Here is a 15,852-nt window from a genome sequence, read left to right as displayed (position 1 = left end):
AGAGAAGTGGAGATCTGAGGCTGGCTCTGTGGGAAGGGTGAGCAGGTACTAGCTTCACACCTGGGCCCCAGACCCCTGGTTCCCCAAGTGGGCAGCAGGCTAGCCAAGAAAGATAAAGGGCTGGGCCCTGGCTGTGGTAGGGTGTGACCAGGCCATAGATCCCTCTGCACCTGACTTCCCAGAAGAGACATGGGGAGGTTACAGACGCGACTCCCCACCAAGATCCTGGCCCCCCTCCCCCAGCCAGTTCCTCTTCTGTCTGTGCTGAGGAGCAGGCCGGCTCAGACCTGTCTGCCGGCATATTCCTCTCTCTCTCTCTCTCTCTCTCTCTCTCTCTCTCTCTCTCTCTCTCTCTCTCTCTCTCCCCTCTCAGCACCCAGACTTTTCAGGGGACATAAGAGGGCTGGGGAATGCTGGGACCTACTGGGAGATTGCCAGATACTCCACCCTGGCCTTCTGAGGCTCTCTCCAACCTAGATTCTCCCCGCCCACTCTGGGCTGCCACGTTTCTGGGCTTTGCCCAGGCATAATCATCATTGCCCTTGACTGCTAGTCAGAGTGGGGGCCAGAGCTCTGGGAATGAAAATGGAGTTGGGGGGTGCATTGGGATGCTGCTCAGAAACCTCGGCTGCTCCCTCTGTCTCCTTGCCGCAAAAACCTTGGTGAAAGTCAGTGTAGTTAGAGGGTTATGAGGCTCTGAAGAGAAGTCCAGAGCCCCTTCTTCCATATAGAAAGAGGGAGATTTCTTTGTTTTGCTGGTACTGGGGCTTGAACTCAGGGCCCCTTGGTTGCACACATAGCTGGCACTCTACCATTTGAGCCATGCCTCCAACTTCAGTTTTTTACTGGTTTAATTGGAGATAAAGTTTGTCTACCTAGGCTGGCTCAGATCTCAGTGCACCCAGCTTCTTTTCCTTTTTTCCTCTTTCTACTAGTCTATCTAATCTTTTCCTACACCTTCTCTACTGTCCAAGCCCCAGGACACCTCTCTCCCTGTGATAATTTAGGGATACTTAGAAGTGAACGGGGCCGGTGCTGGTGGCCTATGCCTGTCATCCTAGCTTCTCAGGAGGCTGAGACCTGAGGATTATGGTTTGAAGCCAGCCTGGGCAGAAAAGTCCATGAGACTCTTAGCTCCAATCACCTACTCAGAAAAAGCTGGAAATGGTGCTATGGCTCAAGTCCTAAAACACTGACCCTTGAACGCAAAGAGGCTCAGGGATAACATCTAGGCCCTAAGTTCAAGCCCCAGGACTGAATAAATAAAAAGATAGATAGACAGGGGCCAGGGGCCAGTGGCTCACACCTGTAATCCTAGCCACAAAGGAGGCTGGGATCTGAGGATCCAGCCAGCCCAGGTAAGAAAGACCACAGGAGTCTCATCTCCAATGAAGCAGCCAAAAGCCAGAAGTGGAGATGTGGCTCAAATGTTAGAACACTATCCTTCAGAAAACAAACAAAAAGCTCAGAGACAGTGCCCAAGCTTTGAGTTCAAGCCCTAGGACTGGCACACACACACACACACACAAAGAAGAAATGAAAGGGAACAAATACAAAAGGGAGTCTGGAGCAGTGCAGGTGGGAGAGCTAACACGTAACCTCTTCACAATGATGATGATGAGGCCTCCATTAATCAAGCCCTAAACACTATGCTCAGCTTCTCAGACAGAGTGGATCCTGACCCTCTTAACAACCAACTCCTTGAGCCAGTGGGGGTATTATTAGCCCACTTTACAGATAAGAAAGGAGTCCTGGAGCAGTGACAAGCTTGGCCAGCGAGTGGAACCAGGCTGTGACCTCCCACTGCCTTTCTCTTCACTTTTCTCAATGCACTTCCAAAGGCACATGTTCCTCCAGGGTAACAGCCCAGAGATGCTACCCAGACCTACCTAGACCTCTTGACTTGTCGGACTCCATAGAGGAAGAAAGACCTGTCTAGAATCCCGAGGTTATTATTCCCTGACCCCACCTGCCCAGTCCTGTGTCTCTAGACCACACTCAGGGCCACCTTGCTCCCTGCTATCAGCCATGTGTGTGGTTCTGTGTCAAACTCAGGCAGAGGTTAGCGCCCCACACAGCCACGCACACAGAGAAATCGGAAGGCACACGCATCATCCTCTGGTAGGGATCCACGGGTAGGACTGCAGACACAGACTGCCTGGGCCCATGCAAGGTGCAGAACCTGTGAATATTTCATGCCAGGAGCTGGCGGCTGCCTCTCCTGCTCACACGCGTGCCTGATCTTCCTTCTCACAGGCTCCTTGTTTATTTGTTTAATGAATTATTTATCCAAGCCCCCCCTCCCTCTCCGCCTCCCCCTCCTCCAGGCCCTAGCCTCCATGATTTATTAAACGCAGAGCACAGCTCTGTGGTTGCCACCCGCTGTCCCAGGAGCTGCCTTGGGCCACACAGCCTGAGAGCTCTCTCAGCCCCAGACCTGTTCAGCCTCCTGCTTCCTTGGGCCCTGGGGAGTGGGGGGGAGTGAGGCACCTGTGTCACAGGACTCTCGGGGGACCTGAGCTCAATGCTCCTAGAGAGTTCGTGGCAGCCAGCCATGTTCTAGCAAGCCATGGGGTCAGCTGGAATTGAAGCAAGAGCCTGAAGGGGAAGAGAAAGGGGGCAGGAAATCCAGAGGGAAGACCAACCTAGAGCCAACCTCAGCATCTACAGAGTCCCTTACCCTCCAGACAGTAGATCAGAGCAAAGCCTTGAACACCAGGCTGGGTGTGCACTATAGCACAGAACCGGCCATATGACCCACTGGGGAAGGGGAAATCAAGAAATCAGTATTATGACTCTCAAGTAGCTTATCTAGCTGCCTATTTATTTATTTTGTGCCAGTATTGGGGCTTGAATTTAGGCCAGGACACTATCCTTGAGCTTTTTTTTTTTTTGCTCAAGGCTGGTGCTCTACCATTTGAACCATAGCGCCACTTCTGGCTTTTTGCTGGTTAATTGGAATTATGAGTCTCATAGACTTTCCCGCCTTGGCTGGCTTTGAACTGTGATCCTTGAATCTTAGCCTCCAGAGTAGCTATGATTACAGGCATGAGCCACCAATGCCCAGCCAGCTTTATAATTGTTTCCAAAAATTTAGATCTTTGTAGTAAGTATTGTTTGATGAAACTTACCATTACTGAATTTATATTCAGTAAACAGAAGCGAATGTGTTGTGTGTGTACAGGCACCAGATTGCAATGCCAAATATACACACTACTCTGGGTCATAGTCAGGTAGGATTTGTCTCCTTAGGTACAAACAAAAGCCCAGACCCCACTGATAAAGGCCTCCCTAGGTTCTTCTCAGTTCCAAATGCCCATAGAGAGAAACTTGCATCTTCAGACCTGGTCCCAGGCCCAGGGACAGGGAGACCTAGACCCTTGGGAATCCCAGATTCTCTGAGTATAGACCTACAGGCAGGTCCGGGCATTATGGCTGGAGGAGTACATTCTGTGGACAAAGCTGCCACATATACAGTTGTGCCGTTTGTGACACAAAGGAGTCACAAAAGGGCAAGAGGAGGCTGACATCAGCCCAAGCTCCCTCACTAGAATGGGAAAATACAGACTCACCTCCCACCAAAGGAAGCAGCACCTTTGTTTCTGTACAAAGGCACTGCTTGCCAAGAGATGCACCCTAGGGACAGAGTCTACATAGAAGGGTGCCTTTTAAAATTGACACAAAGGCCTGAATCAGCCAGCAGCCTCATGGACAGAGGCCTAGATACCAGAGCACCAGATTCCATGGACATGGATCTAGGCCCTACAGAGAGTATTTCAAATTAAAACCAGACTTAGGCTCCTAGAAAGAGCTGTTTAAACACTGCAGAGAGAGCTGGAGATTCGAGGGAGAATGGCTCAGTCATTATTGGAGGGAGCATTTGGAGACAGAAATAAAGGATTCAAAAATGAAATCCAAAGGCCTGGACCAAGCAAACAGGCTAGCTCCTCCTCACTATGTGTATGGAAAGTCTTTCTGCTAGCTGCGGGCCCTACAGAGAGATGGCTACCTTTGCGGAGCAGTGGGTACAGCTCCAATAGGAGAGGAGACAGGGATTTGTGGCCCCTGGAGTAGACAGGGGAGCATCATGTGGGTGAAACAAATCTCCCTGAGGATGAAGAGTCTGGGGGCAGGGAGAGCTGTTTGCGAAGTCCCCCACTCCCATCCTTAGGGACCTAATTTACTTTCTGGCTCCTAAGCAGAAAGATCTCCTGGGGTGGAGAGTAGCCCACAGAGGATGAAACCTGTTCGTGCCTGGCAGCAGCCAGGCACAGAGGCCTATTGTGGATAGCAGTGTGCCTCCCCAGCACCCAACACAGGCTTGTAGTCAGAGGCCTGTGCTACCAGGAATGAGCAGATGGAGGGAGCCTGGGCAGCTCTCCTCCCTCGGCAAGCACAGTAGGGAAATAGCATTACACCTGCCTCTCAGGGCAGAGGTGACTGTTGTGAGACCTCAGAACCTAGTTAGGACTGGTTCTACCTGGTCAAATCTCAGTCTGAGCTTCTCCAAGAGAAAGGAGATAAGGGGTAGAGGTCCACTAGGTATGGATTCTGGACCTTTCTAAATTCCTACTTTCTAGGAAGAGAAGTATGGATGGGTTAGAGGATACACATGGGTTTGCATTTGAAAATCATTATGCATGTGGGTTTCTAGATATATGCTATGAGCCTATGTTTCTACAGATCTCTAGTTTTCTGGTAGCACCTTTAGCTATGTGTGTGTCTGTCTGTGTGTGGAGTGCTTGTGTTTCTATATTGTGTCTTGGTTTGTATGCCCTTTCTTGCGTGTGTGTGTGTGTGAGCGTGTGTTGTCTGTGCTTGGGTGTCCCTGTGAAGACAATGACTGTGTTGAGACCTGGATTACAGGTGTTCTGTGCTCTGCCCTTGGGTCAGCGTTTATGAGAAGAGGAGTGAGAACGCCCGAGGACATGACTGGGAGCACCGGGAGGGGCCCTTTGTGGTTGTGCCAGGAAAACTCGCTTGGCTTGAGCGGGTTCCATCCCCCAGTCTCCTCCTGCGCCACCTCGGGCCCTGGCCTACCAAAGGTCTCTGTGCATCCAGGACTGGCGAGCTTGGGGGCTGAGTGGGTGAGCTTCCTCTCTCTACTCCAGCTGGGAGAAAAGAAAAAAAAAAACAAAAACAAGCTCCTTGCTGCTCAGCTAAGGGGTTCAAGAGGAGCTGTCAGGTGTCTGGGTGTCCTCTAAGAGCTTCTCCACCACCCTTCTGGGCCCACTTGGCTCTTCGTGCACTTGAGAGGGGCCTGGAGGAGGCAGAAGGTTCGATTGTTCAGACATGAAGGTGATCCGGTCCTCTTCCTTCAGAGGTGGACGTTCCCCGTCTCCACACTCCTCCCTCCACTCCATCCCCAGAAATGAAGGGGCCCACACGATAAAGACCCCCGTGTTGGGCTCCCAGACCCTTCAGGACCAGCCGGAGGAAGCCACCTAAGAGAGGAGAGGCACGCAGGTTGTTCCTGAAGGGGCAGCACCGGGCCCCGGCGCCCGCGCACCGCGCGCTCCCGGTGCTAGTGGGGCGGGGCCTGGCGGGAGCGCGCCAGGGGCGGGGCCTCGGGGGCGCGCCCAGAAGGGCGGAGGTAAAGGCCTGTGGGCGTGGCCTAGGGCCGGGGGCTGGCGGCGGCGGCAGCGGGGAGCTGGGAAGCTGAGAAGCCGGGAGCGCGGGGCTCAGTCGGGGGGCGGCGGCGGCGGCGGCTCCGGGGATGGCGGCGGCTCCGCTGCTGCTGTTGCTGCTGCTCGTGCCCGTGCCGCTGCTGCCGCTGCTAGCCCAGGGGCCCGGGGGGGCGCTGGGAAATCGGCATGCGGTGTACTGGAACAGCTCCAACCAGCAGTGAGTCGGGGGGCCCGGGGAGCCCGGGGAGCCCATGCGTCCCGTTGTCACCGAGAGCTAGCTGGTGGGCCGGAGAAGTCCTGGGGGAACCCGGAGTGGGAGTCCCGCAGGCCAGAGCTGGGGGGGCTGGGAGGCGAGGGAGAAGGGGTGCACTCTGTGAAACTCGGGGGCTGTCTGACGGAGGTGGAGTACGGAGCGCTCGGACGGTGCGGGGGAAGCCTCGGGGGGGGGGCCCCCCATCCTGGTCTCGGCTTCTCTCCGCACTCGCCGCTGGAATAGCGTGCCTCCTCGTCCCACAGCCCCCCTCGTCCTCACTCCCTCGGGCCGGGTCGGGGTCGGGGGGATACCGGTGTGCTAGGGATAGGCCGCCGCGTCTGGGGGCCCCCGGGATGACCCCGTTTTTCAGCCATGAGGGTTTCGGGAGGGGTGTGGGGGGGGAGGCCTCTGCCTAGGACTCTGGCTGTGAAGAGCGGGGTCCGGAGCCGCGGCAGGAAGTCCGACCCAGCGCCTCCCCTGAACCGAGGGGTGGGGGCGGCCCTGGTGGTGCGGACGCACCGGCCTGCGGCGAGCCGGGGTTGGGCTGCCGAGCGGGGAGGACCCCGCGCGCGCGGCTCGGTGGAGAACGGGGACGCAGGGAAGCCGGTGACCGGGAAGGAGGCCGGCAGGGATGTCTGCGTGTCACACGCGCACACACGCCGGGGCTGGGGACGGCGAGAGGCGCCGAGTGTGAGCGGGCGTGCGCGGCTGTCAGGGTGCGTGTGTGTCTGCGTGTGTGATTTGTGTGTCTGCGTCGGCGATCGTCTCGGGGTGGGAGCGGGCGGCGGGTCGGGGAGTGGGCTGCGGTCGGGCGTCCGCGTGGCCGGCCTCGTCTGGGCTGGGGTGGCTGTCGGCGCCGCCGCGGTCTGGGCGGGTGTCGGGGCGGCCCTGTGGTTTCCCGGGGTGTGTGGTTCGGCGGCCGAGTGCCGGCGGCGGGACTGGGGTCTTCCTCCGGCTCAGTCCTGGCTGCCCTTGCGTCCTCCTCCCCGCGGAGCCGCCGTGTGTGTCAGTGTGTTGGTAAGGGAGGAGGGGGGGGATCCCTGGGGGACGTGGGGGTCACTGTCACACCTGCCCGGGCGGTGGCGGCTGCGTCGCCCCTGGCTCCCCTCCCCGAGGCCTACTGAGGAGCAAATGGTGAGACCCCAGGGGAGGGGACCAGCCGGGCCTGGCGGCCGCGACCCCCAACCTTCCGGGGGAGGGGCTGCCGCTCGCCGCTCCGCTCTTTGTTGTTTGGGGCTCTGCGCCTCCCCCTCTTCTTCCCCGCGCCCAGAGTGTCAGACTGGGGGTGGGGGATGAGCCAACGACGCCCCCCTCTTGCTTCCCATGGAAACCTCCGGGGTAGGGATGCGGCCCCTCCCCCCCGGGGCGGGACGCGGAGATCTCCGAGGGGCTCCGAGGGCTGGCTCCCCGGCCCTACCGAGCCTCCCACCCACCCCCCCACCCCAGACCCCGAACACCTCCGGCCCCCCCCCCCCGCCCCGCGAGCCCGGCGGCGAGTTGGGAGCTCGCAGGTGAGGGACCCCGGGCTTCCCGTCACCCTCGGGGCAGCCCCGCGTTCTCAATGGAAGGAGGAGCTGGGGGTGGGGTGTGGGAATAGCCTTGGGAGGGGGGGGGTGTTGATCGGGTTCCCCGCCCCCGCATACACCTGGGCGCAGGTGAAAGCTCCGGAAGGGGGTGGGGGCGCCCGGTTCCGGGAGCCTCCTTTCTGTCTGTCTGTCCTCTCCCTTCCCGTGCGGGCCCGGGCCCGCGGAGGTAGAAGGGGGCCGCACGCCCGGCCGGGAGGCTGCCGCCGCCCCCGCCTCGCTTCCCTGGCCTTTGTTGCCGCTGCGCCCGGGCTCCCCGGCTCCCTCACTGCGGCAGCCGCGGCCCCATAAATCGTGAGAGCGACGTGCTCCGGAGCCGGGAGTGGAGAGGGCCGGGGAGCTGGGGGCGGGGCCGGGCCGAGCCACAGGCTCCCGCGCCCCCTCCCCCCCCCCAGTCACGTGAGCCCAGCTCCGGGCTGCTACCTCCCGTCACGTGCCGAGGGTCTCTGCCCCTAGGGGTCACGTGGGGGGAGGGTCGCGCGACCCCGCCTCCCGGGGTCACGTGGGCGGGTGCTGGTGGGACACGTGCTGCGGCCTTCTTTGACAGACCTGGGGGCCCGTGGTCCGCAGGCGGTCACCCAGTCCCCCCCCCCCCCGCCTGGCGCTCAGCCCCCCTCCTGTCAGTCCCCGGGAAGAGACCTGTTCCCAACCTGGCCTAGAAACAAGGTCTGAGGCTGGGGAGGGAGGGGGGGAAGGGCTCTTTTGGAGGGAAGCCTGAGTGCGGGGTGGAGAGGTTACTCTGAGCCCCGGGTTGAATTTGGAGGAGGTAGAGGGCCAAATACATGCATGCCCCACCCCCCCCGCACTACCGCCCTCCCCACCGCCTGGGCTTCATTTCTTTGCAGAACTGAGCGAAGGATTGGTACTCGACCCTGACCCGAGAGCCTCAGAAACGTCTTTTCCCTGGCGGTCTCTCCGCCGATCTCTGTGTCTCTGGGATGTTTGTTGCTCATCTCTTTGATTCATACATTCATTCAGCAAATATTTATCGAGGCTCTACTACGTCCCCGCGGCGCGCTCTCCGGCCTCCCGTCCCGCACCCCCAGCGCGCGCCCCTGGTGCTCTCCTTGGCGTCTCTGGTCTCCAGCTCCGCCGTGGTGGGCCTCCCCAGATCGGCCTCCAGTTCCGCCCCGGGTGTCCAGGTCTACCCCTGCCTCTTGATTCCTGGCCTCCCTCCCCTCTTCCTCGCAGCCTCCTTCCCTTTCCCTCGCTGTGGATCCGGCCTCCCCGAACCTCCCTTCTCCGAGTGTGTCTCTGTCACTCCGTCTCTGTGTCTGGCTTTCGGCTGGTCTCTCGCTCCTCTCCGCCGCTGCAGATCAATAAACCTTCGCCGCCGCCGCCGCCGCCGCCGCCTCCGCCGCTGTCGCAGGCACGAGGGGCGGGGATGCCGGGCGCTCTGATCCTCCTCCCCCGACACGGTCTAGGGGAGCCCCTGGTCCAGAAACCCCATGGCAAGACCTAGGCCCACTGGGCGCCGAGGCCTGGGGCGCCCGCGGGGCGCGGGGGTGCCGGCGGGTACGCGCCGCCGCCGCGGGATCGTTCCCGCCTCCGCCCCCAGGCTCCTCGGGGCCCCGGCGCGCGGACCCCACGCCGCGCACACGTGGTCCTGCCTCGCCTGCCTGCCTGCCGGAGAGGGCGGCGCGCAGCCTCGGGGGCGCGCGCTGAAGGAAAGAGCCTGGTGTCTCCATCCCTCCTCCTCCTCTCCCTCTACTTGCTTCCCGGCGTCTGAGGCCAGGGGAGGGGGCTTAACAAGTTCAAGGCCCCTGGAGATCCTTTGCCTACTCGCTGGTCTTGTTAGGCACCCTGTTTACCTGCCCCTAATTGCCCCGGGGGGAGACGTTTGCTCCTTTCCCGGCTCCCTTGCCACCCATCCTGCCCCCTCTGCGGACATTTCAGGGAGGCTAGGCACTGAAAGGTGGGGCACTGAAGGAGTGAAGAAAGGGGGTCGGGATGTGCCCCGGGGGTGGGTGAGCAGGGAAGGACCTACTTGGCGGGGAAGAGGGCATCCCTTCCGGGAATGCTCGACACTCAGGCTTTTCTTCGAGAGAAGTGGGAGGCAAGAAGAGGATGAAGTGGGGGAAGAATAGAAATTTGTCTGAAGGAATCGGGTACAACCCAGTCCTCAGATCCCAGCTCCCCCCCCCCCCCCCCCCCGCCGCCTTGGGGGTGGGGCCCTGGAGGCGGGGTTAGCAGCTGAGCTCTTCTGGGGCCTAGCAGCACCTCCCTCTTCACTATTAGGTAAGGGAGGATGACAGATTCAATTAAAGCGCCCAAGCTGAGCAGACAGGTCGGGTCTCATAGGAGTTGTGGCTTGAGATTCCTGGCACCCAGCCCTCTGTCCCCTGTTCACCAGATACCAACTGGACACAGACAGCAGGTCTTTCTCTCACTGCCAAGCTTTATAGGCAGGGCACATTTCAGGGGCCTTTGCTGCCACCCACTCAGAGATAGGTGAGAGGTGGCTTCTTTTCCCTTCTGGTCACCCATCAATCTTTTTATAAGGCTGGTCCCACCCTGTTAAGGAAACTGAGGTACCTATAGAAGTATCTCTGGAGTTGGCTTGCTCCCTGCTGGAATGGGGTGTGTGGTAGAAGGAACTGGGTGGTGGGGCAGGGAGGAGCTGCTTCAGAGTGAGACTGGAAACCTGGGCAAGGCTCAAGGACAGAGGCCCCCGTGTGGCTCCATGGCTGCTTCAGACCTGACACCTATACTGATGGCCCCCTCCCCAAAGCCTGAGGGAAGGAGCAAGAGACCATGGGGTTAGGATGGACAGACAAGCCTGGGGTGGCACCTGGGAGCTAGGCCTAGTCTAACCCGTTTTCCTGCTCTCAGTGCCCCAGGCCGAGACTCCTGCCCACCTGAGTGCCAGGGCCAGGGAGGGGCCAGAGTGACCCATCACTCCCATGGGAACCAAGTGGGACTGCTGGCATTCATGATGACTCAAGAAGGCTATGCCCATTCTTCCTGGGGCACCCAAACACCAACTCTCTTCCACTTGACTCACTACCAGGCTTGAGGAGGGGGCAGCCCAGGAAAGTGGGGTCAGGTGAGGAGTGACTCTCAAGGTCCTGCCCCGTGCAGAAGCCTGGATGAATTGAATTGCTGTTTATAGAACTGAGTGGTTCCTGGTGACACGAAGTGCCAGTCTCTCCCCTCAGGGAATTCCCAGGGACTAGGGACCCCAGTGGTTTGACATTTTGGCAGATACCCCATCCCTTACTGTGTCCTCTGCTCTCCTCTGTCAGTGTCAGCACATGTGGACTTACCCTGGGGAAAAACCCCTGCCAACCACATTTCTCCCATGCCCACACCACCGGGTACCACCACTGAAGGTTTTAGACCAATGCTTTGATGGTGACTAGAAAGGCCGGGGAGGGTTGCTAGTGACAGTGTCTGCTCATCTGCTTCCCTGTCCCGGACACTGATCTGGGAAGTGAGAGGCACAGTCACCTTGTCTAGGCACTGTGCCACTCTCAGCCTGGCGTGGTTATTGGGGGTGAGAGGCAGTGGCACCCAGGTAGAGGAGGGAGGTGCATAAGGAGACAAGTTTTTGGCTGGTTGGCATGAGGCCACAGCAAGGCCAAGTCCCACAGTTCCCTGGTCTGTTGTGTCAAGTTACTGAAGGCTTAATTGCCCATGGCCTTGGGGGCGGGGGGCAAGGGACATCCAAGCCCACTGGTCAGCAACATTGTCATACGGGGGAGCACGGGGAGCCCCCTGCTTGGTAGGCTAGGGCCAACCAATACTGGCATGAGGCTCAGCACACATGCAACCTAGCTTTTCTAAGTGCCGCCTGTGAGTGAGTGGGTGGTGGACATTTTTGTTCCCGTGCCATAGAACTTGTGCATGTATATGCATGAAGCCGCCATCCATGCGGATGTGAGGGCAGGTCCTGTTGGACTGGCCTTGGGGGGTGGAGGGTGGACTGGCAGCCGCGAGGGAAGCATGCTGGCAGGGGCGTTGGGAGGGTGTGTGTCCCACGGAAGGAGCCCCCTCTCCGTTCACCCTTCACTTTCCCTCCTTCATCCCGTCCTCTCGGCTGATGGGATTCTGGGGGAATGGATGGAGGAAATCCGGGCCTGGGGTCTGGGAGTCGCTGGGGCCTGCGCCGTTCCTCTGGCAACCGAAGCGTAGGTTTCCCCCCCACCCCCACCCCCTCCCCTTCCCTCCGCCCCTCTTGGCTCGCCGCTCTTTCTTGGGAGGCAGCCGGGCTTCCCTGCGCCTCTGCTCCCCTCTGGCGGCCGCCAGGAGGAGGACAGGCCAAGGAGGAGGAGGAGGAGGAAGAGGGCACGGCAGGATAGCGAGGGGCTGGCGGGCACTAGGGCCCCGGGGACGGAGACGGGAGTGGAGGAGGGCGGAACCTCGGAGGGAAAGTCGGCGCGCTCCGGGGAGCCCCCCCCCCCCCGGGGACGGGGCGCGGGGCGGCGCCGTGGGGTGCGGGCTGGCGTTGGGGTTTCTCCTCTCTGACCCGCTTCCTTCCCCTCCCACCCCCCCCCACCCCCGCAGCCTGCGGCGAGAGGGCTACACCGTGCAGGTGAACGTCAACGACTACCTGGATATTTACTGCCCGCACTACAACAGCTCTGGGGTGGGCGCCGGGGCGGGGCCGGGGCCCGGGCCGGGCGGCGGCGGGGCGGAGCAGTACGTGCTGTACATGGTGAGCCGCAGCGGCTACCGCACCTGCAACGCCAGCCAGGGCTTCAAGCGCTGGGAGTGCAACCGGCCGCACGCCCCGCACAGCCCCATCAAGTTCTCCGAGAAGTTCCAGCGCTACAGCGCCTTCTCGCTGGGCTACGAGTTCCACGCCGGCCACGAGTACTACTACATCTGTGAGTGGCCGCCCCGGGGGGGGGGGAGGGCAGGGAAGAGGGGGGGCGGGGGGCAGGGGGCGGCGCCCCGGGAGGTAGCACGAGTGAGTGACCAGCCTGGGAGGATGGAGCCTGCGATCCGGGCCCACGGAGGGGGGCAGCTCCTACGTGGCCGTGAGGCTGAGGGGCGCGCGGGTGACCTCTCCTTCCCCCCCCCACCCAAGTTTGGGGCGGTATCGTGGGGTGCGATGTCTTGAGGGCTGAAGCCAAAGGAGCGTCTCTATCTTAAGTAAGGGCCGACAGCGGAGGAGCCCCGGGACCGACCCGTGTGCGTCCCAGAGGGCGGGGGACCGAGAGTAGTGTGGATGGGATGAGAAGGGAAGTCCTGAGGGTGGGCACCCCCACCCCCCACCCCCGGGGCGCGAATTGGGCGGAAGTGACCCCGCCCCGTCTCCTCCCCAGCCACGCCCACCCACAACCTGCACTGGAAGTGTCTGAGGATGAAGGTGTTCGTCTGCTGCGCCTCTAGTAGGTATCATCGACTCTCGGCCACGTCCCCCATCCTTGGCTCCCCGCCCTCCCCCCTCCCCGCCCTCCGCTTTGGGGCTCCCCTAGCTGCCTGGAGGTGGGGGGGCTGAGGGCACAGGCGAAGGGGGACTGACTCCCCAACAGTAGCAAGGGGTGGGGGATCCTGGCCCTGACTCTCCCCTCCTCTCTCCCCACCCGCACCCCACCCCGCAGCATCGCACTCCGGGGAGAAGCCGGTCCCCACTCTCCCCCAGTTCACCATGGGCCCCAATGTGAAGATCAACGTGCTGGGTGAGTCTGCGCAGCGCCCTCTGGTGGCCACTGCTGAAGCCGCAGCCCCCCGTCCTGGTGCCTGCTCATCCCCGCATGCCTCTCCCCCCCCCGCCCCCACCCCTCCGTCCTGCCCCCGTGGGTGGCCACGTCCCCGGCTCCACTGCTGCTGCCGCGTGCCCCCGCCCCCGGCGCGCGGCCCAGCCCTCACCAGCCTGTCTATTCCTGTGTCCACAGAAGACTTTGAGGGCGAGAACCCCCAGGTGCCCAAGCTTGAGAAGAGCATCAGCGGGACCAGCCCCAAGAGGGAACACCTGCCCCTGGCCGTGGGCCTCGCCTTCTTCCTCATGACACTCTTGGCCTCCTAGCTCTGCCCGCCTCCCGCGGCAGGGAGAGAAGGGGCGGGGCTGAGAAGGAGCAAGGGAGCCTTTGACCTCTCCAAGGGAAGCCTAGCTACATGTAGGGTGGGGAGGGGCCTGTACCCCTCCTCTCCTGGCTGGAAGTGGGGGTCTGCACCATACATCTGTGCCTGCCCCCTCTGCCCCCTCCCTCCAGGCAGGGCACTGTCGTGGACTAGGCACAGGTGCCCCCCACAGGTCCCTGGTGGCCTTGTGGCTTTGGTAATATTTGGTACCAAACTTGGGGGGGCCCATTAAGGGCAGTGGCTCAGGACTCCCTGACCCCCTGGTACTTTTCTCTGGCCCTTGGTGCCCTCCCCCTTTGTCCCATCAGAGAGGCAAATATGCCCCAGAGAGAGCGAATGGCAACATGGGAGGCACCCCTATCACGCTCCTCCTGGGACAGAACATGGGGAGGGGACTGGGTGGGTGAGGGGGTTGCACTGTCTGCTGCCTCCTTCCCCTGTTTACAGCAATAAGCACGTCCTCCTCCCCCCACTCCCACTCGCAGGATTGTGGTTTGGATTGAATCCAAGTTTACAAATAGACACCCCTGGGGAGGCAGGCAGTGGACAGGGGTGACAAGGGGTGGGTGCCAGGCAGGCATGTACAGACCCTCTATCTCTATATATAATGTACAGACAGAGTCCTCCCTCCTGAACCCCGACCTTTCTCAACATCCCCTTCCAGCCTCAAACCCTTTCCCCACCAGGCTAGGCCCCACCCCCCCTGGGGACCCCCGGCCCCTCTTTTGTCTTCTGTGAAGACAGGACCTATGCAACGCACAGACACTTTTGGAGACAGTGAGACAACAATGCCCCCTCCCTTCCAGCCCTGAGCCGGGAACCAACTCCCGGGACCTTGCCCTGCCCACCCTACATGGTCCCCACCCATCCTGGGCCTTTTTCAAGTGCTTTGGCTGTGACTTTCATACTCTGCTCTTAGTCTAAAAAAATAAACTGGAGATAAAAATAACTGAGTGCGTGTGATTTCAAGGGGGCCATCACCCTTCTGTTTTCACCAGCCAAGTCCCACAGGGCACAGGGCCCCAGGTAGGGAGGGGATTCTAGGCCAAAGAGTCCACTGAGCACCTTGTGATAAATGGCTTGTCTCCTCTGAGAGAGGCAGCTCTGTGTGGAGAGAGCACAGGGGCTTCTTCGAGCGGGGGCCTGGATAACTTTGGGCGAGTCCCTTAACCCCTCTGGGCTCAGGTATTCCATCTGAAAGCTGACCTATCATCTCTGTCAGGGTTGGTGTGAGGACAGAATTCTGTGGGGAGTTAAGGCTCAGTCAACAATGGGGTTCTCCTTTGCTTCTCACTCCATGCTGCAATCAGAGGTTCTTGGCTGGGGTCTATAGATTCCAGGGGATTTGTGAACCTAGGTAGGAAAACAATTACACCTTTATTTTCACTCACCTGTAACAAACTGAACATTCTCCTCTGTACTTGGGCGACAAGCCGTGATAGTATTAATGGTACCTGTGACTGTAAACAACAGAGATCACAGATGTTTTCAGACTGCATTATAGTTGTTGAAGATATCTCAAAATATCATTAATGTGCATCACTACTTTGAAATAGTTGTTAGATCTTCCTTGTTTTTAATGTATTAATAAAGAAGCATATATATTACTATACCAAAAAATGTAAATGTTTTGATAACTGTGTTTCAATATAACTGGTTTCCTTTATAAGCTTTTGTAATTTTATTCATTTAAAAACATGCTAGCTTGGGTGTGATGATGATGAATATCTGTACTCCTAGCACTTGGGAGGCAGAGGCAGTCGGACCATGAGTTCAAGGCTAGATGGGGCTACACAGTGAGTTTTGTCTGGAAAACAAAAAGCATGCGTATTGCTGAGCCTCACCCTGCATCTCTTGGGAGAGCAGGGGGGACACAGGGTGAAGATGGAGAACGGACAAGGCAGTCAAGAGGTTCTCAGAAGCCGTGGTGGGCTGAGTTGTGAGGGTAGGGGCTAAAATGAGCCTGAGGCTTCGCTAGCTGAGCCAAGGGGGGGTGGGGGTGAGGTGGGGGTGGGGTGGGGGAGCTCTTCACGGCCTCCAGGGACTCCATTCTACTCAGGATCTCTTAACTGGCACTAGGTATCAGGCTAGACACCCATGTGGCTCTTGTATTGTGAGAGCAGGCCTTTGGGCGCACGGCCTGCATTTGCCTTCCCTCTCTACCTAGAAGAAATGGGAAAATGGGACTCAGCAGGACTCTGGAGAGTGGGTGGATTTCTGCATGGGAACAGGGACGAGTGGGGGTGGAGGGCAGGCAGCGGGCCAGGCGGAGACATTGCTGCTAGAAGAAAAGATTGTAAAGGTGGCTTAGCCGTCCAAATATCCACGTACTCAACCAATGTTCATTGCACACGTGCTG

General features: G+C 59.7%; 1 protein-coding gene across 3 annotated transcripts; it reads left to right on the top strand.

Moving 5' to 3' along the window:
• Efna3 (ephrin A3) lies at window positions 1–15,195 on the top strand. Of its 3 annotated transcripts, none has more exons than XM_048356392.1 (5): window positions 1–45; window positions 11,970–12,292; window positions 12,734–12,799; window positions 13,013–13,090; window positions 13,307–15,193. In XM_048356392.1, exons 2-5 carry the CDS (start codon window positions 12,118–12,120, stop codon window positions 13,435–13,437), a joined length of 450 nt encoding a protein of 149 aa, XP_048212349.1. In that variant the 5' UTR covers window positions 1–45; window positions 11,970–12,117; the 3' UTR covers window positions 13,438–15,193. The 3 variants fall into 3 exon arrangements, with proteins under 3 accessions (XP_048212349.1, XP_048212346.1, XP_048212348.1); XM_048356389.1 differs by lacking the exon at window positions 1–45 and adding an exon at window positions 5,717–5,844 and having other exon boundaries at window positions 13,307–15,195; XM_048356391.1 differs by lacking the exons at window positions 1–45; window positions 13,013–13,090 and adding an exon at window positions 5,717–5,844 and having other exon boundaries at window positions 13,307–14,277.
• The last annotated feature ends 657 nt before the right edge of the window (window positions 15,196–15,852 follow it).

The sequence above is a fragment of the Perognathus longimembris genome, chromosome 11, assembly GCF_023159225.1.
Source record: "Perognathus longimembris pacificus isolate PPM17 chromosome 11, ASM2315922v1, whole genome shotgun sequence".
Classification (NCBI taxonomy): Eukaryota; Metazoa; Chordata; class Mammalia; order Rodentia; family Heteromyidae; genus Perognathus; species Perognathus longimembris.
The sequence above is the reverse complement of the archived record's forward strand: the minus strand, read 5'-3'. Positions and strand labels throughout refer to the sequence as shown.

What these genes read in the sequence shown, in the direction of transcription:
- Efna3 (XM_048356389.1), top strand. Translation starts at nt 5,717, where the DNA reads ATGGCGGCGGCTCCGCTGCTGCTGTTGCTGCTGCTCGTGCCCGTGCCG. An exon ending in GTTCGTCTGCTGCGCCTCTA is followed by an intron (nt 12,800 to 13,012) that starts GTAGGTATCATC and finishes CCCACCCCGCAG; the next exon opens with CATCGCACTCCGGGGAGAAG. An exon ending in TGTGAAGATCAACGTGCTGG is followed by an intron (nt 13,091 to 13,306) that starts GTGAGTCTGCGC and finishes CTGTGTCCACAG; the next exon opens with AAGACTTTGAGGGCGAGAAC.